The sequence below is a fragment of the Anomalospiza imberbis genome, chromosome 4 (assembly GCF_031753505.1).
Source record: "Anomalospiza imberbis isolate Cuckoo-Finch-1a 21T00152 chromosome 4, ASM3175350v1, whole genome shotgun sequence".
NCBI lineage: Eukaryota > Metazoa > Chordata > Aves > Passeriformes > Viduidae > Anomalospiza > Anomalospiza imberbis.
In genome coordinates, this window is record NC_089684.1 from 32724138 (window position 1) to 32747579 (window position 23442).

Consider the following 23442-nt stretch of genomic DNA (forward strand, 5'->3'; position numbering starts at 1 on the left):
ACACGATCACAAATAACTCCAATGAAAAATCACCATGACAAGGACACAAATAAGTAATCACATGTTATTCAAATACTTTGTCTGATAAGGAAATTTCCTAACTCATTACTATGTCACCTATTTCCTAAATAGAAACTATAAACAGCCTCATAAGTACCTGAGGCATGGACTAAAACCTTTTCCTGAAATTGTGCTTCAAACCTCATCTGAATTATAATTTTGTATGGAATAACATTCAACATTTCCTTTTTATACAGCACAACTCTGAAGTGAGCAAAAATACATCCCAGTCCTCTATAGCTTTAATTTTATATCATCAACAAGTTTCATTAGCACAGTCTTACTGAGTGCACAAGGGTCATTAAATGAAAACATTAAACAGTAGAGGTCTTAAACCCCTCCTTTCAGAAACGAATAATCTCCCTCGAGGTTGATATCATGATCTGTTGTCCTATTTGAGTAATTCTGGGGTTATTTCATCTATTTTACAGTGGGTTTTTTTAATTAACCTTAACTAATGACCAGTTGTATGACACCACCAAATTCTCTAATAAAACTCATAAATTACTACATTTACTTTTTTCTAGCAAATACCAAGACCAACAGCATGCATTAGACCATGACCAAAGACCAAAACATACAAAATACCACAAGCTGGATAAGACCATAACCAGCAACAAGATTAGTGTAGCAAACAGTCTTTATAGTACTTGTACATCCCATTTTGTCATTGCACCCAGATCTGTATGTGTAGCTATCTCAATCTTCAGATGCATTTGAAAGTCTTTCACACTATTTCCTCCTCATATTTCCTTTCATTAAAACAAGGTACATCTCTAATCACACAGCATGATCAGATAAATGAAGTTCTTAAAAAAAATTCTGCCTTGAATTTGAGTTTTTCCATTTGTTATTGGCTTCCTACTCATTCTGAGCATCCTTGTTCGGATCAAATACTTCAGGAACCTCTTACTTACCCAAAAAGCCTTTTTCTGCAAGCAGCAGATAGTAGGAGCCAGCTTCAAACCAAATAATGCAGGTGGTTTTTTACAAAATGTGTAAATAATCTATCACCAAAAGCATATCATGGTGATTAAAAGTTTAATAGGATGAAGAGGAATCAGAATAAGTACATATCAAAAAAATAAATACATTAATATTGGCTAATATACACAGAATATTGGCTGAATACACAGAAACTGCATCCAATTCAGAAATACCCTGAGCAAAAGTTGCTGGAGAGTGGAAGAGTATCACACTTGTTGTATTTTATTCTTTTTGAGCACCTCTTTGTGTCTATAGTTGGAAATACAACAAGAAGCAAAGTGGAGGCTTTATCTAGCCCAATATAACCATTCCTGAACTGTAATCACTCAAACAAATACCAAGAAAATTTTGTTGATACATATTTTTGTTGGTTTCGAATTTGAAATGCTTGCCTGTAGGCAGCAAATGGACATATCCCTCCTCAGGTGTACATCCCTGGTAAAGTAATATAACCATATAATCATATTTTAAACAATTATGGCAGGGGTGTTGGACCTAGATGTTCTTTAAGGTCATTTTCTACTCAAACCATTCTACAACTCTCTTAATACCTCAAGGCATACATTCTTCAAGGTATATACAAACATTTGCAAGACCAACCTATCAACTGGTCTGATGGCTAAGCAATTAACCATCAGTCTTGAACAGAATATTTAAAACACTTCCAATAGATGAAAACTGCTCTATTTCCAACTGTAACAAACTGTTCTGCTGCTCTCATTCATATATATAGATATACATGCACGCTCCTTAAAAATTAATTTTTCACACAAACTTTAAAAAATCCCTTTCTAAACAGTTTAACATATCCTACAATTAAGGATTATATCTAGCAGTTGAAACACATATCCATCAGCAGGCAAAAAAGAGAAAACTCTTCACTAATCCATCCTTCCCATAAAGCTTGTGGAGTTTTGATAATTTATTTTGTTTATGAAACAAAGGAGAAGGATGACTTTGGTACTGACAACTATGAATGGGGCACTATGGAGCAGGGTGGGAAAATGTGTTAACATATGACTACGAGACATATTATATCCTAGAGTAAAGGTCAAATCTGCATGAAAAACTTGTTCATAGAGAGATACACTAATCTTTAAGTGCCTAAAGTAAACTATCAATAACTTTTCAGCAGTGTTTGCACTTGGTGTCAGCACTCTCTCAGCACCACATCCACTACAGGCTTGAATGAACTCGGCAATAAAGAACATATAGTGAAAAGTAGATTATATCTCAGCTGGGTTCTTCATAATTAAAAAAAGTTATACTGCATGTTAAGCAGAATCTCTGCAAATATAAATTACTTTTAAAGGTTGAAGCATGCTTCAGTTATTTTAATCTATGAAAATCCATTGAAACAATGCGGATTTATGGGAAATCATATATAGAAACCATGCAGCAATTTAATATCAAAATTACCACATGCCAAGTACTTACTAAAGAGTAAAGACTTTACTTTTGCAAAGATGTGACACAAATTAATATAAAAATAACCTAACAACACATTTGAGATAGTTATTCAGTATATATACAGACATACCTGTACGCTCAAATAAAATTTAAAAACCATAAACAAATAATGTAAGAACAATCAGAAACTGACTGAGAAAAAAAAAAATTTCAAAAAATATTTTCATGGCCCTTTCTCTACAGAACATCACTACTGTTGCTGAATCCTGAAACAAAGTGAGAACTTGCAAAAATATTTACTACTATCCTAAAAATTCAGAGCCTCCTGTCACCCAAAAAAACCTTATCGAACAGGCTTGGATTTACTGAATTTTAAACAAAGGCTTCTCTAAGAAGGCTTTAACGTGGCATCTATGTAACAAGCCAAGCTACCCCACTAATCAATACAGAGGGTTTGATTTCAATAAGGGTGATAAAAGTTACTCTAACCCTGGCCAACTACAAGCTCTCAACAGATGATCGTCATTAGGGCTCTATCGGGGTCCCACGTACTCGGGGCTGTACAAATGTGTCCTATTAGTACATGGTCTGTCTGTTTGGCAACTCCGGGCTCAAGACAAATGGCAGCTGCTGCCCTTCAAGGTCTGAAGTCAAGTCCTCTGGGAATCTGAAAGCCCAACTGGAAAAATCAAGGCCTGTTCATTAGAGACTGCTCCAGGGGAAACTTGCAAGGATGCCATTAGAACTATATAAAAGAGCTAATTATTTTTATAAGACTTTTAAAACTATCAAGCACACCCAGTTATAATAAAAAGTATTTACTGCTGGCATTCCATTAAAAAAGACATTGCTTTTTGTCAAAAAAATCTGCTGGTGACAGTACACAACTGAAGTTTTTTTATTGAAAATTTTAATGAGTCTTCTAGGAGAAAGTTGTGTAAAAAATTGACTAGATGAGAGAGCTCCTCAAGTGAAGGTATAACACCACACGCACTAATGTGAGCAAATATCCCAAACACACTCATATCAAACTAAAGAACCATACATAAAGGTGGGCTGAGATTGTGCATGTGTGATTATCTACCCCTGAAAAATAGAAGGAATTCAAGAAAAAAACACATTCAGTGTTGCAAAGGTGTCTGAAATGAACAAACAAAATCCTTCTTTCAAATCTGTGCTGCTGAGGAACAGTCAAATATGCTGCAGTACGTGTGTATTAATAAATCAGTCAGAATGGCATAGGACCCACATGTTATGAAACATTAAAACTAAGCAGAAAAATTAAAATTAACACTATTTCAGTATTTTTCTTCTGTTTTATCAAACACCAAAACAATAATAATGATAACTCCTTTCATAAAATATATTCTGGAGAAAAGTTGGTACATGACCTTTTTTTTAATTCATAACGACAAAATTCTTTACTATTTTAACTATGAAACTGAATGAAAGTTTCTGATATTGAAATATTTTCCCAGCTGCACAGCAGGACAACACTGTGTTGAGTTCTAAGGTTATAACAGATCACCGCTACAGAGTATTTATTACAAATTTTTTAAAAGTGCTATATGAAATTCATTAATGTTCCTTAATCAATTCTTGGACCGACACGCACATAGGCTTCCGACAGCCTAATTCAAAAAAGCAATTACAACCCTAGTCCTCATGTCAAAGGACGACAGAAAGAAGCTATATGAAACCAGTTTAAAAGAATGAAAATGTAAAGAAAACAGATTAGGAATGATTTATATCAATGCCTAGTGCTGAAGTTAATTACAACTAACCCAATAAAATAGTGCCTTTATTATTGTACAGCAAGTAATAACCTTAGACGCAAAAACCAGAACTCTTTGCTGACTTTTGCATGCTCAATTCCACAGCACACTACATTAAGAATTAAAGAAGTAGTAAATAAGCCATACAGAAACAGCAGGTTTTTAACTAAAAGCAGAAGACTCCCCTGCTGTTTAACCATGTGGGTTATTCCATGTAAACAGAGCTTCCTATAAACTAGTATTATGCTGTTAGTGGTAAATGCCTAAAACTATAATGAGAGTTTAATTTCAATACTTAAAAGTTAGAGTTCAAGTCACAATAAGCTTTTATAGATTCTGAGGATAAATTATACACATGTAGAACTGGAGTTATATATTTAAGTACTAGATTCTTCAGTAAAAATACCACAGAAAAAACTGTCAGCTTGTCAGACAATGCCTTTTGTGCTATGAGATTACTCTCAAAGTGACAACTGTGACAAACTCAACAAAGTGACAACTCACAGGACAAACCTATCGTAAAAAAATACATTGTTATGAAAGATATACTATATAAAATGTTACAGCATATACAATCTTTAAAAACTGGACATAGCCAAAAATCTTGAGATAGGTTGCATTTACCACAATTTATGGTGACACCAAATTTTCTTAAAATAGCAACAAAAGAAAACTTTAACTCTTTAACTTAATCCAAAATTCATACAAAATTATAAAAATATCACTGCATAAATAAAATCATATCAGTAATAATTTTCACAGCATAAAAGCTGCATATCTGTCTGATCAAAATGCATAAACTTCATTTTTGTATCGAGTTTCAAAAAAGTATGAAAAACTGGGGAAAAAACTGAATGAGTGGATCGCTGTTTTCAGGTCCCCAGTTTCTGACTGAGGAAGCAATTTCCCCAGACAGCTTTTCTTTTTCTCTCTCCCACTAGCAGGCTGTTGCCATGACGCCCCATGAAACAAAATTAGGGGTCAGGTTTGAGTTCATCTAGCAGCAAACCCTCTCCACTGCAGTTTCCTCTCCAGGTTCTTTAACCATTGGCTATTTTCAATGCCAAGATGAAAGACTAGCTTCAGAAAGAATACAAACAGGAATCTTAAAAATTAATTGAGAAATCCAAGTACCAAGCAGTTCTGGGGAAGCACAAAACTCTTAAGTCAAAGGAAATGAGTCAGAAAAATAGACGTGAGGAAAAGTGACAACATAAGATGAACAAAGGAAAAGATCAAAATAATTAAGTTGCAGTGCCAGCATCATTTTCATGAACTAAGGCAAATAAATTGAGGAATAGCAGGAGCATAACACAACTGACCCTTGATTTCAGTGCTTTTTTACTTATCTGTGATTGTAATTTGAGATTTTGTAAAACCACTGAACAGGAAGGAAAATACCTTTTAAGGTAGACTACAAATTACAAAAACGAGAAAATCACAGCAAACTCAGTGCTGCGCAGCAGCACTAGTAGTGCTGGACTGGTCCCACTGATAGCAACATTCATCATCACCATCAAATAGCAGCAACCTTCCTGCTCAATGTTCTTAGCTTCAAATAAAAAAAATTAACTAATAAAGAAATACGACATGTTTTGGAACCATAAGCCCCTTTATATGCCAGGGGGGCTGGAACTAAATGATCTCTAAGAATCCTTCCAAATCAAACCTTCTATGATTCCATGATTCTGGTTTCACTCTTTTCTTCAAATGTAGCTTGGTTTCTATTTTAACTCTCATAATGAATGCATGCACATGATGAACATGATTCTTGCTATCATTGTACCTTTGAGGGAATGAAACTCAAGTATCTGAACCAATCCCACCTCTTCCCTCATAACATAGGATGTCCGAACCGATCCCTTGATATTTCCTTAGGCAATCCAATCCTAATGCAGATTTTTTCTTAAAAGATTTAGAGAAAATAAAGTTAAATCAATTTTTTAAAAGGCAGAAAAACTAATATCTCTCACATTACACTCCACTTGCACACTCTGTCCCCTTCCTCATCCTACATCTATTCTATTTATTCACACAATAATACAATATATATAAAACATGATGCAACAAAAGTCTCTATTATCATCTGTCACTACAATAAAGATGATAAATAATAATTTTCTGCTCCTTTCACTGCAAATTTTCACCTGCACTCACCAAGTACATTTACTAAAAGAAAAATATATCCATATTGCTTTCACGTAGAAACAGAAATAAATGTCTGCAGAACTATTCAAAGAGCACTGGAAAAACCAGCTGTTTCTTCTAAATCAAAATTACTCTGAACTAGGCTCTAACACCTAACAGACCTCAATAACATGATTACTGAATAATCTGAATTATGAGTTTTTACTTATCACAAAATACTTATGGAAAAAATAGTGCATTGCCAACAATCCTTGATGAGACACATGTTTTCCCAGTTGCAGAAGAAGGCAAAAAGCAGAGATGCATTTAAATAAGACTGCAAGTCAGACAATAAACTGAACAGCACCTCTACACAAAGTTTCTGGGGTAGAACTTCCAGTAAATAGCACAGCTCCCCAAATCCTGAGTTCCGCAAGCAGTTCTGCTCAAAAACAGAGACACATTATTTGTTTTATAAACATAAACAAAAAAGTTCCCATATTTGTAATTAGTCTTATATCAGCAAGAAGCATTGCTGCTCAGTGAACTTTCCATAATCTCCTACCCCTCCCCTGCACTAACTCTCTTTCCATAGTCTCAAATTAAACAGACTGGCTGTAAAACAGCAGGGTGTCAAATTAAAGCACACTTTATTTTCAGAGGTCTCCACACTTCGCGGCTGACTTCCTGTCAGGAAGAGTTCCATTTCAGTGCAGAGCCCCACCAGCAGGGAGCTCACAGAATTAAGTGCCAGTTGATATTACTTTGTTTTGCATTTACCACCCCTGAGAATATTGTTCAAAGATCTAGTTATAAAGTCAGCATGGTATCATCCTTCTGACTAGACTGCCAAGCCACGGGGTGTGCTCTTGTTGCACAAAACTCACCTTAAATGGTGGTGTTTTTTTAAGTCCTAGTGTGCTGGTAAAGCAACAGGATGCCTTTTTTCTTCAGAAAAGTCTTGCTTCTGTAGCTAAATTATGTTCCCTCAGTTTTGAACATCTGCAGCACTGTACATTAATGGAAATTATGCTGTCCTGTTCCCCTATCCTGCTCCCAAGATTCACATTTACATTAGACAATTCACTCTCCTCCCTAGACATAAAAACATATACATTAATCAATCAAACTCTCAGCAACACAACTTTAAGGGCTAATATTTCTAGCTGTAAAGGGTGTGTTTTCCATTAAACTCACACCAACACCATGTCCTGAATTTCTCAGCAAATGCAAGTAATTTTTAACTCATGAGAGAGTTTTTCTTCATATGAGCTTATAATATATGAGAAGTCTATAGAACCACTAAAGATTGTACTTTAAAGAAAGAAAATCAGGGAGGAAAAATCCTCACTTTTGCCGAAGAATTCTGCTTTAGTAAGAACAACTTAGGAAAGTTCATCTCTCCACTACAGTGTGGCAAACTATTTCAAAGAATGGTTTTGTGGTTTGTATCCCTATCTTTTATCCATTTCTCTACCAAAAGCCTGTAAGATATGTTGAATCCTCCAACTGGAATTCCAAGAAACAATGCTTCACATCACTGCAAACAAAAATGTCACAGCTTTACTACACCTGTCCGCTTGTACCTCTCTATACGCTTTCTTAGTCTAATATACAGAACCCATCTTGACTTTTTTCATACTTCAAAACCACAAAGCTCACAATTTCGTCTCAGAAAGCAGATGTGTAGCATAAACCAAAAAACACTAGTTTTTGTTTATCTTAAAATCTCACATTGTACATTTCACCTCCAAAGTGGAGAATGAGAAAACCCTTAAAACATCCTCCTAGACTAAGTATTAAGATATAAGGATGCAAGCAAACACATTTTTACCACTGAGACCACCACCTGCCAGGATACAACTACCAAGTGCTTCTTGCATCACCAAGTCAAGAATAGGTCACTTATTATTTGTGCAGTATTGGCAACTAATTCTGAATACATTCAACCTATTTTCACGCTTAAGGCAAAAGCAAAGTTAAAAACTTATTTGATTTCTATTACTAGGCAAACCATCAGTATACATCAATTCATTCATGGCATATTGGTTCTTGCATGAGTCTGTTACATTAATGTTTTTTAAATTCAGTCACTGTTTGACACAGAAATTTTAAATAAACTATCTATAACCAATACTAAAGGTACAATATTCCTTAGTAGGAATTGTAGTCAGCAATTACACCTAAGAGAAAAGACAGATTTCAAGAATGTCTCAAGTGTAGTGAAGTGTGAACCTTAGCAATTTTAAGAATAGGAGCTTGAAAGAAACTCCTACTTAAACATACTAGGGTGCTCTCCAAGCAATTCCATGGAACTCAACAGGAAATCAAACTCTCAAACAATTTAGAAAGCAACAGGAAATCAGAGTGGGGATGATCAGAGTGGGGACAGGTTTTACATTATCCTGGGATCTCACACAGAATATATTCTAATAATCTAGTTCTGGAGAGACAAAATCTACATACTGGTTAAGTCAAAGAACAAAAAAATATATGCAGCTAATTTAAATGTAATTTCAACATTCTCCAGTTCAAAGGAAAGGTTTTCCCATTTATTTCAATCTTATCAGATTTGCATTTTAGACAGTTATCTACCAATTTGATCTGCAGTTTCAGACACTTCAAATGTATAATACAGGTCAATGAAGCAAGCAGCAAAATATCCATAGCACATGTAATACATTTGTAATCATTCCAAGTACTCTGCTTAGTGACAAATACCAAGCATTAAAGTTGTCAATAGACATTTTCAGCACGCAAACTGAAATCCTCAGATTTTAGAGATGGAAGAAAAACTCCCACTCAGGAAGGAAAGAAGTTACACTATGCATAAAGCCCCAGATATATCAGTGTAAGGAAGAACCCAGGTGTTCTAGAGAAGAGATTTCGTAATGTAACCTTCTGTTTTGTTAGAAGGAGACTTACTGACAAGACAGAATCTAAAATCAAAGCACCAAAGGACCACATTTAAGGAGTCTGGATTCCACAGCCAGTGCCCACCCACAACTTCCAGGACTTTCATTCACATTCTCCAAAATTAATCCTACTGACCACTAGCCAAACAGCTCACTGGGTATATATAAAGTGTCTTGCAAAGCAGAAGAATGAAGAAACCCTATATCACAACAAATAAAAGGAAATGGCAATTAAGGACAAACAGATGAATCACAATGTTGCTTTTAAAAATTGTGAGAGCTTAATTTGTTTCAAAACTGGTCTCTTCTACATGAGCGCTGAATGCCCTTAAGCTCCTGGACTATTAGCTACTTTGTGAGGATATGTTGAAACTTTTCAGACAGATTATTTTACCTAGTGATAAAATTGTTACCTGAAACATTAATTGAACTTAAATCTCTTCTGCTTCAGGAGAATACTTTGATAGCATGTCCCCTGGCTACTGTGAGATCTACCTTTCCCTCTCCGTGGCACCCTGTGAGATCTACCTTTCCCTCTTCTTGGCTCTCCATCCTCTGTATATTAAAACATATATTGTAGGGGGAAAAGAATTTTTGAGAAGAAAACAGTTTATAATGTAAAATCTTTTCACTGAAAATATCAGAAGTAACACTATACATAAAGCTCAACAGGCATTTCCCAATTATTTTCCATCCAGTTGCATCCTAAAAAAGATAAGGATAAAGACCTTCCATTTTGTTTTCCAGTTACAAAGACCATGTAGTATTTGTTACTAAATTACAATAGAAACATCCCTACTGCTGCTTGTGTAACAGTTATTAACATGATTGGCAATCTTATGTTTTCAAATGTTAGGATTTACACAGTTTATTAATGTGCCTGGATCCACTTGGTATGAAGCAGATCTGAGCAGCTTAAGAATTTAAATAATCCATAGTAGAGTAAGATGATCTTGAATATTCTCCCTTTCACAGCTACCTCATCTCTACAAAAAGCTAGGCTAGCAAATATTCTTCCAATCTCCAATACTTCAAAAGAGCACAAGCAATAGAAATATTTTTTTTTTAATTGTAATAAATAAGATACAAGTGCATTATAAAGTTTCTGTCACAACATTTCATGGAAAGTTAGTAAGATAAGGCACAAGGCAAACATCTACTGGCATGATTCATGCAAAATCTTCCCCTAAACTTCTCAATTTAGATATTGGTACATTCTTTTTTTCAATTTTTGTGTGTTCTAATGCATTTTCACTTGCCTGATAAAGTTATATTTCTAAAAATTTTATCATAAAAGCAATCTATCACTGAAGTTTTTTAACTCAAGTACTGCTGCATTAATTGTTGATATAGACTAAGATCCTATTGACAGAAATTCACACTGTATACAAAGAAAACCTTTCCACTCCTGATATCTTCTAAATGGCTTTTAAAAGGAAATCAGAGCATGTATTACAGTTGATAAAAAATCACTTGAGAGCTTACAAAATCCCTACAAAATCTACCCTTTATGCCAAAACACACATATATATTTTTGACCACATATCTAAAGGATTATCAAATTTTTTTAAAACTTATTTTCAGCTGTTATAACAAAGTGATTAGATGGAAGAACATTTTTGGTATTAAAATGTCATCATCTAATATTTGGGGCACATAAAAAGTATTCCAATGGCATTTATTCTCTTCATATTTCAACCAGGATATTGCTAAAGAGTTTTGATGAATCTGTTGAGTTTGGCTGCCATGGTATCACAGTGACATTGGTCTTTAGATAAACTATAATCAATTCAATTAAAACTTCATAGTAATCACTGCACTTATCCATCACATGAAATTGCACTTAAAGGTAAATTAGGAAACATTGCAGATCACAGAGCATCAGCATAATGTGTTCTCTAAACCAACACTGAAAACCTGCCATCTTTTACATCAACGAAAATCTCCAAGCAATTCAAAGGCTTGCCACATTTTAGAACACACTGCAGAAATCCATTCCTGAGGTGATGCAATTTTTTTTTTTCTGAGCAGTGGATACTCATAAAAGCCTGAAGATCCCCCTGCATTCCACAAACACTTAAGCAATGGGGTGGAAGAGGAAGGATTTTTTCTGCTGAAAAAATCGAACTCCTATTGCTCTTCCTTAGGGAAAATAATGGAATCCTACAGTTTGTATGGGTACATGGAACATGTTGGCATTGCTCAATTAAGATTCCTTATCACAGTAAGAGAGATGAGAAGACTAACGTGCTGCCAACGCAAGGGATGCACACTGACTTCTTCATGAGTACCAGAATCTACCAGCAAAGCAATTTGGTAGAATATGAAGTATCATGCTGAAGAAACACCTGTGGCAAAAATGTCACCTCTTAACCAGAGACAACTAAGTTAGACAAGAAAAAAGAAATAGAAAAATGAAAGCAAGCTAAAGACCTCTACGCTGAAGATCTTTGCCTATAAGGGCAGTAAGACTAACTTTCAGGGCGTAATTTTTTTCTGTCTTAATACTACTAATCAGCCTCTGCTGTATTTTTTAAATGCAGACGTAAACCTCCAAAAACTGTCAGAGCTGCACATGACATGTTCAACCATGGTTATATTTCACTGGGCAATATGAGGAAATGCTATCTCTGCACATGAAATATATTTGTAGTATTAGGGTTTATGCTTCTCTCTTTCATCTCCCCAAAGAAGTAATAGTTTATCAAGGGCCACTATACATCTAATAGCAATATATCATATTAGTATTTTCAGAAGATGAAATATTTAGCAATTAAATGTATTGAAATGTTGGTCTTGGTTTTACATACACCATCAGCTACCAAGAATGTGCCTTTAGTCCTTTTGAAAAAACACTGGCTAGAGGAAGGAGGAACCAAGAATCAGAACACCTTGAACAAGCACACGGGGTGAGTGTGTGGGTAGTGGCGGTGGAGGGGTCATAAGAGTTGTCGCAGTATTTATTCATTTTCAGCTGTAACCTCTTAAATAGGCTGAGTGGCATTCCATCAATTTTAGAAAATTATCCAAGAGCTGAATGGTGTTTGAATCAGTTAGTGTAAGTTTATTTTACAGTCTAGAACATTTAGATTCAGTAGAAAAATGCTCTTAAGTAGAAGATGAAGCTGAGAAGAGCCACCTAATTAGTTCTCTAAGACAAACTCCAGTGATGATTCAGTTGATTGACTACAGAAAGCAGCAACTTTCAAGTGCCAGAAATTCTGTAAATCCAAAGGCATCAAGGAAAATTACAGAACCTAACTCACGTATTTCGTACCTTTTCACCTTGCAGCTACAATAATGCTTCATGCACATGAGCAAGAGATAAATATTTTTAATCCCTTCATGAGAGAGGAGGGAAGACCACAGCCATGTGGTCTACAGCCATGTCTTTCTACACAGTCATGGATTTCAAGAAAATATCTGACAAATGAAAGAAAGCACAGTAGCACTTATGCTTTATGGACATGCAGTCCATGGACACGCAATTCAACCATGCTGCTTTGAGTTTTAGGCACAGAGAGAGAGCCCTTCTAGATGAAAGTGCTTTCTTCAGGGGTGACATCAGTTTCCCCGTGAAGAAGTCTTGTCTCACAACTGCATGTGAGCACCTCTAACATCCTAATGTCACTCATTTAAGACAGGAGAACAGAAAGAGAACTTCTTTCTTTAGGCTGGTTTAATTACCCCGACAGGATGCCAGACCAGACAAAATGGTGCTTCCAGGTTCACTGTACTGTATGCATTTCTGATAAATGGGAAAAGAATAGATGACCTGGCAGAAGGCTCAGACAATAACATGTGATTTACAGGACATGAATGCAGCTACTATAAGATTTATCTGACAGGCCTCTCCGATAGTGGACTGTTGAGTATCCGATGGAATGATTTCTAGTCTGGAAAGTCTGCTACTGAGTAGCCATACACATTATTTATTTATTAGATGTTTTGGGTTGAAACCATTTTTAAATGATGCACTTCACAATGCTCAGCCATAAATTTAGTTTTAAACCCTAGAAGGGAGGTAGTGTTATTGGAATGTGTGTCAGACTGAATTAGGATGAGCAACACAACGCTTTTATAAAGTGGCCTTGAATGCAACGTCGATTCCTTCAAAAATGATATTAATGTCAAATAAGCAGGAACACTTTGCAGTAATATTAAATGAAGGATTCTTTATGTTTTGATAGATTTATAGAAATGTAAGTACACACACAGAGACACGTTTCAAAATGCAGCGTGTCTATCAAAAAACACAATTGTTTCTGTCTTAGAAAAAGCCTTTTGTCTGTGTCTCAAACCACCTGTTTCTCTTTTTACCTTATGTTAAACAGAAAGCAATATATCAACATGCAAACACAAAAACATTAAATAAGAGTCTTTTTCCATATGCCTAAATATATGAGTTTTAGACGAGAAAATATATTAACCAGGTGTCACAAAGAGTTTCAGAGGATTGTACCTCTTGAATTTTTTTTAAAATTACTTCACCCATTAAAAAGCTTTATTTTCACAATTTTATGAAAAAACTGTAGGATATTATTGTTCCATTTCCATATCTGAGGAAGAAAAATATAATTCAGCCACAGATCTAAATGAACATCAGAAAAATGTCGGGTGCTTCAGAAAAACAATCCAAGTACTTGCATCATATCTACAATGTTTAAAATGAATTTTGAGAAGAGGTTATCATAAAAAACACCGAAGATTAATCAGAGCAATCTTTCAATTTCATAAAACGATGGCTGACAAATTTGTGAAGTTTTAAATCAAATTTGCAGATACTTACTTCATAACTATGCCACATTATTTATGTGATTAAAAACTGGTTTTTGACCTGATCTTTTGATCTTTGGCACTGCATCCTCTCCATCTCCTCTTAAAAATTAATTAAAATTTTAGCAAAAGGATATCACTTCATTTCCCCCCCTATCTTGTGGGGGAAAAAAGGAAAATAAAAAGAAGGAAAAAAAAAAGAAAAAAATCAATCAAGCTCAACCCCATCTCCTCCCAGAATCTGTAAAATGTCGGCTTGAAATTCAATTTCATATCTCTCAAGCTTTCATGTAGCTAAAGACAGTTCACTTCTTAACAAAATAAATCACTTCTGTGATTGCCATGCTGACCTCTTTGAATTAGGAAAATTCAAAGTGAAAAATGTAATTATCATCCCAGAACAATCTGTATACATCTGGAGCTAATTTTAGATTCATTTCTCACATCATTTTTCATATTCTGCCAAAAATTACAGCTGCTATGTAACTTTAAAAAGACCTTGAGGTCTTTGTGACTTTATTGGTTTATTTTTACTACTCCACAAAGAACTGTGCAACTTGCACTGCTAAGCTATCACGGTAGCTTCAATTTGATTAGATTAGCATTAAATGGCATTGTGACACATATGACAAATAGATGCATTAGAGCACGTCATTTATTCCTTATCGTTCCGCTTCCCAAAACCAAACAAGTGACATACAGTACAGAGCACAACATGATTTTAAGAAAGATTAGATTACCTTACCCCAAAAAAAGGGGAAAGGTCAAGCACTAATTATTGATACAAGCAGCATGGACAGCAAAAACTAATTTTTCTAAATGGTAATACCAAGTTGTGAGACACATATTTAATATTTGGATTAGTTTTTACTTTAACACATTCCTGAATGAATGGTAAAAATTGTTATATGGATTTCTCAGTAGAAAAGATTCTTTTATAATTTAAATCAGCTCCAAGTTCATATTCTAGAAGTTGTGAACAATGTTCACTTCCAGTACCGCCATATGTAAAATAATCTCTAAATTCCAAAAGTTCCATAAGGAATATTAAATTCCTTTCAGGGTAAAATGATACTGTATTTCCTAAGGAAGATGGAAAACTAGACGAACAAAGTTCTGGTTACATTCATTAATAATAAGCTCGCTGGAAAACATAACTACTCTTCACTAGTTCATTGTAAAATCTATTAGGTGTAATCTCCAGAAGTAATTGTTCTTATTGCACTTTATTGACAATGTAGACTATCGATTTTTCACACCTTCTATGATTCTTTCATTTGTATTCATGAAATGTCTATCAGCACACTCTAAATAAATTTGGCAATATAGGCACTAAAATGAATAAATCGATGTGAAGAAACATTAATTTTGCATTATCCTTATTCGTCAGGCAAGCAAACCATAGGGGTTGTAAATGAAGGTCAAAGGTTCTGAAATGGGTCAGAACCCTTGACCTCTAGACCAATACCATTCCCATTAAAAAAGGCTATTTTAAAGTTTTAAGTAGGGGAATTTACTACCAGAAAGGTATAATTTTAAGGCACCAAAAGAAAAGCTCAATAAAAACAGTCTTCCATTTAATTAAAAAAAAAAAAAAAAAGAAAAAAAAAGGCAAGAAACCCCCCAAAAAATCCAATTAATAAAACAGACATAATTTTAAAAAACTTCCTTAGGCTCTGCTTCTTTTCTGTCCACAGGAACAGGCAGTTCTCAAGTTCTTACATATCTAAAATCACTTTGCCTTTAGGAATGTAGAATGTCCCAAACTGATGACAACCAGCGTTGCTTTCTTAAATTTATCTCAAATCCTTAGTACTTGTCAAATCAATTAGGAATGACAGGGTTTCAAAAGTGTTTATCACTCATTTCATAACCTCTACACAAAAGGAAAAATTATATTTACCCCAGAGGATTCAGCATGTCAAGATGCAGGAATCAATCTGTTTCCTTAACTTTAATATTTTTTTGATCCTGTCTCATCTTACAAAAATGACAGCATAGAATTACGTAGGCACACCATCTTCAAGGTTATGTAAATGTTCAATAGCAAGGTAACAAAAAGCCACTTGGATAGACACCATTACTATTTTTTTTAATTAAAAGGCCTCGTACATTATCTTTTTACCTATTACACATGAACCTAAATTAAAAGTAAAATTTTATTTGTAATCTCCATTGTGTTCAGACAGAACAATTTCAGAATTATTTAAACCTCACCTGAGAGCAAAGGAGCATCACCAGCTCCACAACTGAACTGCTAGATTTCATGCACACAAGACCTACAAAAGGAAAAAAAAAAAGATACATAAATGCATGCTCTCGTGGCACCAGCTATTAACACAAACTATTTTGAAGTGCAATAGATTAGAAGCGTTTTGACAAACAAAAGAAAACCAAAATTTTCATGCCACTTCCAGTTCAATTTTGTACTTTATCAGCACAAAATAAAAGTACGTATGTGCGAGAGGGAAATCATAAATTCCATGCCTTCTGTCTAAAAGAAGCAGCTAATAGCAATTCTTACCCCCATTACTCAGTTTCATAAATGTTTGTATGTCAAAATGATCAGAAGTGTGGCTAACATATGTTATATTAATCCACTGTATCTACGTTTTGCTATTTCTTGAAGGATTGGGTCATTATATATGCAGAGAAGGGAAATGGCTTTATGACCTCTGCTTTCTCCATGACGCGCTCTCCTTTCAGCCCCCAGCTATCAATCAAGTTTCCATTTTGTTTCATGGCAGCAGACATCCCAAACACTCTTATTAGTACTTTGACCCTTAACCCCACACTAAACCTAAGCAGAAATGCAAGCAGTAACCTATTGTATATTTTCAGTTGTTTACAAACTAATCTGACTATTATTATTTGAATTCACATTTTGTTTTGGGTTTGTCTATAACTGGGATTTAGAAACAAAAATCGTGTTTATTTTTGTCTAGACCATTCATACACTCCCAGTGATTATCCTGCTTTTTCTTTGCTCATCCAATTTATGAAATACTCATCTATCCATCTATATAACCATACTACAGTCAAAATACTTTGAACCAGATTTTTTTTATCTTCAAACATAAAGCTTTGAGAAAAACTGCTTTTCTGTTTTTTCTTATTAAATGAATGAAATAAATTTGTTCACAAGACGGCTTCCATTAAAATGTTTATCAGCCAAAATGATGTCCAAATGCATAAACAAAAGTAGAAACCCATCTTTTTGAGTCTCACAGAAAGCAATTCATATACTTCTTCTTTCCATTTCTTCTTCTCTCAAATGGTAAGCAAGCTAAACTCCTAAACTAGATAACTTTAATTTGTGAAATTTAATGAAGTCTCAATTTTGATATCAGCAGTCCTCAGTGAAACATTTAGCAGGGTTTGATACTCTGTGTATCTGACAATGCTCATATTCAGCCCTACAAACAGGATGACTGTCCTAATCCAAGAAACAAGTAGTTTCAAAAATGTTTTTAAAAGAACTTTAATTCCCTAGGAAGAAATTAGATGTGTTAGTGCAAACACAGCTAAGGTTAAGCAACCAGAGGATTCTATCATGAATGCACTTATCACTGTGAGCTGCAACAAGCTCTTCTTGTCACTTCTTCAACAGGACAAAACCTGAAAATATCACTCTAAAAATCAGTGGACAAAGCAATTCATATGATACAGTCAAATTTGAGAAAATTGAAAAACTGGTGTTGCACTGCTAAATTCAGTCTTCCAATATGCACAATTTTTAAAATTGAGGACATTAATGTCTGCACTGCAGAACTGAGCCTCATTTTTAAGCAGAGAGAAACCCATCAGTAGAAAGAAAACTTCATAATTTCAATCGTGACAATTTCATGCCAGTCTTCCACCAGGAAGAGCCATGATCACTGCTGTGCACAGGAGTCCCCATCTTCTCAGATGTGCCAGAAAATTCTCCTCCATACTGTAGGAGGAGTATTCTCTTCATCTTACCTGTATGACTCCCTTCCAATTAGAAACCAAAAAGCCAGGAGCAGACTCACGTGCAAGAGAGGCAGCAGAACACACTCCACTGACATAGTTCCCAAGAACATGTCTGTTCCAACATCCCAGTAAAAGTGTCAGGTCTTGTTCCCAACTTGCTACACTATACACTCTACTGTGTATCAAAGTGTTAACCCTGCCACCAAAATTTCTCTTAAAGCTCACAAAACACATTTTGTACACCAGTTTCTATGGGACAAATGGCCAGGAGAGTTGGAAAACAAAGGAAGATGGACACAAAGAGGTAGCAGAGATGGCAAAGATGAGGAGGCAATGACAATGACCTCAAAAGGCTAAAGACAGAAGGAACAAGAGGCAGTGAAATCCAGTGGACAGCACTGTTTGGGAAGGCAAAGTTCCTAAATAAAGAAATTTTCAGTCTCCAAGGTAACAAAGAACACAAAACCCCACTTTTTTAAATGGAAACTTACTTGTACCTTCTATCAGCAACTCCTGCCCGTGGCTGCCCAAAAGAGTCCGAGCAAGAAAGGGAGCAAAATCCACAAAAATCTCTCTCAGAAGTGGGGCAGCTTTTTCCAAAGCATGCTCAAGCCTGTCTGTAATACTAGTAGAGAGATACGTGTGATTAGCAATAAAAGAAGGAAGTTACTGGAATTTTGTAAAAAGGAATATAGATTTTGACAATGTTTAAGTGATATACATATTTAAGAAGGAATTAAAACAACACTCATTTTTTTACCAAACGTTCATTGATTATTGCAAATCAGCAAAAGGACATTCTTAAGTTATGTGGTACCAGAATATCAAGTGTAATATCAATAACATGAGCCACAGCACAGCTGTTCAGATCAATTGGAGAAGTTACCTCATATTGGAGGCAGAATCCTCAGGCACTGAAGAAACTGCAGGAACAGATGGCAATTTTGAATTAGATGATCCCCTTCCTACAAGAGAAAGTAATAATAAACAAATTATATAAGAAAACATTCCAGGGATTAGAAAAGCAGACCAGAAACTAAAGTTTTGAGTTTGAGCTCTGAGAAACCATGGTTTTCAAGTGTTGTGTGAGGACTAGGTGAACTCCGTTCACCTCTTTGTACCTCATATATTTTTTCCACAGAAATCCTATTTACTTGCATTCATATTTACCAGGTATGCCATGGCAAGTTTTTCAAATGTTGCTTTAGCATGTACAGAAAGTAATTCAAGGAAGCATTGTAGTTTGTTTTGTGAAGGAAGTCAGACTAGGCTGCAGTGATTCCTTCTGGTCTTATAAGCCAGGATCCTCTCTGAACAAATTTAGTAACACAACCCTAGAAATTAATACAAACAATGTCTTATACATTTAATATGCCTATAATAAGTTAATATATATAATAATAATAATATATAATAATATACAACCAAGTGGTAATGTTTTAAAGCCATCTCTTTTGGTTAATGGAAGTGTTCACCTAATTTCAAGTAACTTGCAGAGAAAGCCCTTAGTATTTTTGTCTAAAATTAAAATATATATTTGCATCAAAATCATACAGAAAACAATGAGTGGGTATTTTCAACAGTCAGGTTTAAATATTTGCAAAACTGAGACTCTGACAGAGGCAGCTATGATAAAATTTTCCATTGCACTGCTGGTGTCATTAGCATGATGGTAGTGGTATAACCTTATTTATGAGTTATTAACTTTGCCACATCAATTATTCAAAGGTTGATAGGGAAGACTGGGTCATTTATGTATCCTACACTTACAGAAAAAAAGCAGTTGTGTTATGTCAAATTGACACTACATGGCTCTCATCAGCACAGGAGGAATCTGTAAATATTAAATTCTGCTGTTCAGTATATAAAGAGAAATACAACCTCCCCATACTGCAGTATGAATTGGTATTAGCAATGATGAACAGGGGGCAAGCAAGACAGCCAGAGACTTCACAGATATTTTCTGGCAGGATAGGAATGGTGACTCACAAATCTTACACTGCATTCCAAGCTATAGAGAGGAATGAATCTTAGCAGACAGGTTTCTGTGTGTTTCCCAGGAGCATGACTGCCCCTAGTCCATCTGCAATCCTATCGCTTTCCACCCTGAGAACCTGTCCTATTCTCTTTCCTCTCACCTTGCCAGTTACAGATTTTTATGCTGCAGGAAAGGAGTGGAAGGGGAAAAAAAAGGAAAAAAGCCTGAAACAAGAGAGTTAATCATGTTAGTTCTCACACCTATCTTAGCAAAGATGTTACCCTTCTTAGAACTGTAACTACAGAAAAATTCCTGATGGTCCCACCTACAATGGAGTTTGCTAATTCAGTTAAATGCAACCTGTCTGGAAATCAGTTGCTGAGATCTTGAAACTATTTACCAAAATGTGTCAACTGAAACTTTTCAAAGATTTTCAACTCGACTGAAATGAAACAGATAGATGTCAAAGACAGATCCTTGAGATAGTGAATTTATTTCTCCCATCAAATTTCAAACTTCTGCTCCAAAACTCTGGCAACACAGTGCTTCCTCCAAAAAGTATCAAGGGTTTCTGGTGGGTGAGGGTTTTTTTGTTTTTCTATCCAGAGAAGGTGGTTTTCTCCAATCTTGTTTCAAAGGCAGCACAGGAACTAATAAAATAAATTAGAATACCATAACCATGAAAAGTTTTGCTCTCATTTCTTTTTCTTTATTCAGAGATAGGAGATATCTTTGTGAATGTGATTCATTTGTGTTTTTCATAAATTCAACCTGAAGTTCGTATGCTGACTGCTGTATAGGTATGATAGAATCAGAAGGAAAGTGAGTGGGCCATACAGAATGAAGGATAAGAAAGTGGTGAACAAAGTGCTAGCTGAAAGCAAAATGAAATGTGAATCTTCTGGGCACTGTATCCTAAATAATTTCTTTAATAAAGACTAATTAAATATATATTCCTGAAAGTTTCAAGGTGATGGTAAGATTTTGTAAATGTTCTCAATATTTTCATGGATATAATTCCATTTTTTTACAATACCCAAAAAGTATTTTGGGTATTCCCAACAGAGAAGCTGTAAAATGATGTGCCGAAAATTAGAACACAGCTTCCCGAACAGAAAAACAAAGCCCACATAAGGCAACAAAGCCACATGAATCAGTGGTTTGTCAGATACATAACAGCTGCAATATTTTCTTTCCCTTTTAATTAAGACTTTAAAACTACTGTCATTTGTCATGAGAATTTTTAAATTTAAATAATTTTACTAGAATACCCAGCTTGCTCCCTAATGCCCAACATCCCTATTCTCATTTAACAAGTCCCTCCAACTTGAAAATACTCCCAAGTCCACGTATTGAAAAGCTGATTTACAGGCACACACTACCCATAAAGGGAAATCAGCACACTGATCTGGGTAGTCCAACAGAGTGCCAAACTGAAATGGTAAACAAAACTTTCAAAATAAGAAACTCCTCAACACACAGGTTGTGGAAACAGCATGTCATGATACAGAAATGCTCACATGCTTTTTACCACATCTAAAATCTGTCACCAGTAACCCACTACTCACGCGGTATGGTTATATAGTCAATACTATATACAACTAAAATCCTACCCTATTAAAGCAAAGATTATCAGGATAAAATAAGACTTAACAGTGAAGCATAACAGAATGAGTTTTTAAATTAAATGAGACAAAAATAATTCTGCGGAGTATTTAGGCCATTAGCAAAATAACTGAAGGAAAACATTAGGGAAAAAATAAAATCAAGAGAAACATCTGCAAGGACAATGGGAGGGCTTAATAGCCATCACGAAATGAGTAAATAAACAGTCTAGGGTAACTTGGCTTTCTTGTTTTTTGTTTTATTTTGTTGAGATGGGTTGGGGCTTTTTTCATTTTCCATTTTGTCAACAAAACTGGTAAAAATACTTTGAGTGGGACGTAAAGGAAATCACTGACAGGATAGGATATGACTATTTTTTCTTCAAGAAATATAAAAAACCTGCACAAAAAAGATTAGGTATAAATGTAAAAGATTATGAAATTTTAAGTAAATATCAACTTTTAAAAATAGACATAACAGAAAAAGCATTGATAATTTCAATCAAACAAAGCATAAGGGAGGCATCTATATAAACTGATATTCTTTTTGAAGATTACATAAGGATATTTATGGTCTGAATTTCTTCATGCTTATCAACACCTAAAACCACATTCCAAACTCAGATAGTTTTCACCAAAAGGGGTGAATCTCAGATTTATCCCAGCTGAGAATTTCAGGGTTCTTTTCAATGAGATTTAGGCATAGTGTCTTCTGCGTGCAGATTTTGTTTTGTGAAAGTATATTTTTCACTTTATTTAACTCAGAGGTAGCTTTTTATTACACTTTTTTCCACTTTTAGTGAAAAAATGAAAATACTTCAGTAGCATATTTTCATCCACAATACACATGTGGGTAAGTGCAGTAGCTACTTCAAACATGTGGAATGAAACTGAGTTATCTCTTCCTTATCCTTTCACTGATAAACTGGCTCCTTCAAACTGACAGTTTTACAGACATTTGCAAGAACATAAAAGAAAATGCAAATAGATCATCTGTCTAGCACCCTTACAGTGAAACCTTATTGTTTATTCAAGGTCCCCAAGGGTCTAAACAAATAGTGTCTCGAGCAATAAAATAATGTCAAAAAACTCTTTGTGCAAGATCCTCATGCTTTTGCATGTGCACTTACAAACTGCACTTGGCAATGCACAAGCAGTACATGATAATTTACTTTGTGAGGAGATGGAGATGAGGTATTAAAAAAACTCAGAGTTGAATTAAATGACTGTATCTCTTAATTTTGAAAAGACCTACCCTACATAAATGCACCAGTGCCCTTGGTGGAAGAGGTATCTAGCAAAATAATGAGCTCATTCAAGAATACACTTCCAGGACTGGAAGTGCACAATGCAAGACTACAACAAAAGGTTTTACAAGCTAATATAAGGGATTGGTCACATAAACACATCTGTAGGCTAAACCAAAACAGATTTTTATGAAACAATGGTGAAAACTTCTCTTAAGAGAAGCAGCTTTAAAACAGTTTTTATATTGACACAGTATTAAGTCATTTCCATTGCATATCTTCAGAATCTGAGGTTTTTTTAAGTGTCATCCTGCTCTGGTAACTAGCCTTCAATTACTGTCACCGTTAAGTTGGAATTCTCTTTGAAATAATTACTATAATCCAGTGAATTGCATGAACAACCTCTGCGCTGACGGTAGCTCGCTTCATGATCATTTTTCTTAATTTATCTTGTCTCCTGTTAATTTATTTTATTGCATGACTTCAAGTTCATTTTCACCTATGTATAAAAATGAAAGGAATACCATTCATCTTTGCAAAACAAGCCAAATGCTGCAGAAAATTTACATTTTCCTATGTACTGGACTAGAATTCAGGAGTCATAACTCC

General features: G+C 34.9%; 1 protein-coding gene across 2 annotated transcripts in view; it reads right to left on the reverse strand.

The window, feature by feature from the left end:
* Window positions 1-23442, reverse strand: part of LRBA (LPS responsive beige-like anchor protein) — a 363194-nt gene that overhangs the window by 247293 nt on the left and 92459 nt on the right. The window contains exons 31-33 of one of the 2 annotated variants that reach the window (XM_068187837.1): window positions 18891-18969; window positions 18496-18629; window positions 16268-16329 (exon numbers count right to left, since the gene is read on the reverse strand). In XM_068187837.1, coding sequence (XP_068043938.1) covers window positions 16268-16329; window positions 18496-18629; window positions 18891-18969 — 275 coding nt within the window. The remainder of the gene's footprint in view (window positions 1-16267; window positions 16330-18495; window positions 18630-18890; window positions 18970-23442) is intronic. The other variant, XM_068187836.1, reaches the window with a different exon arrangement.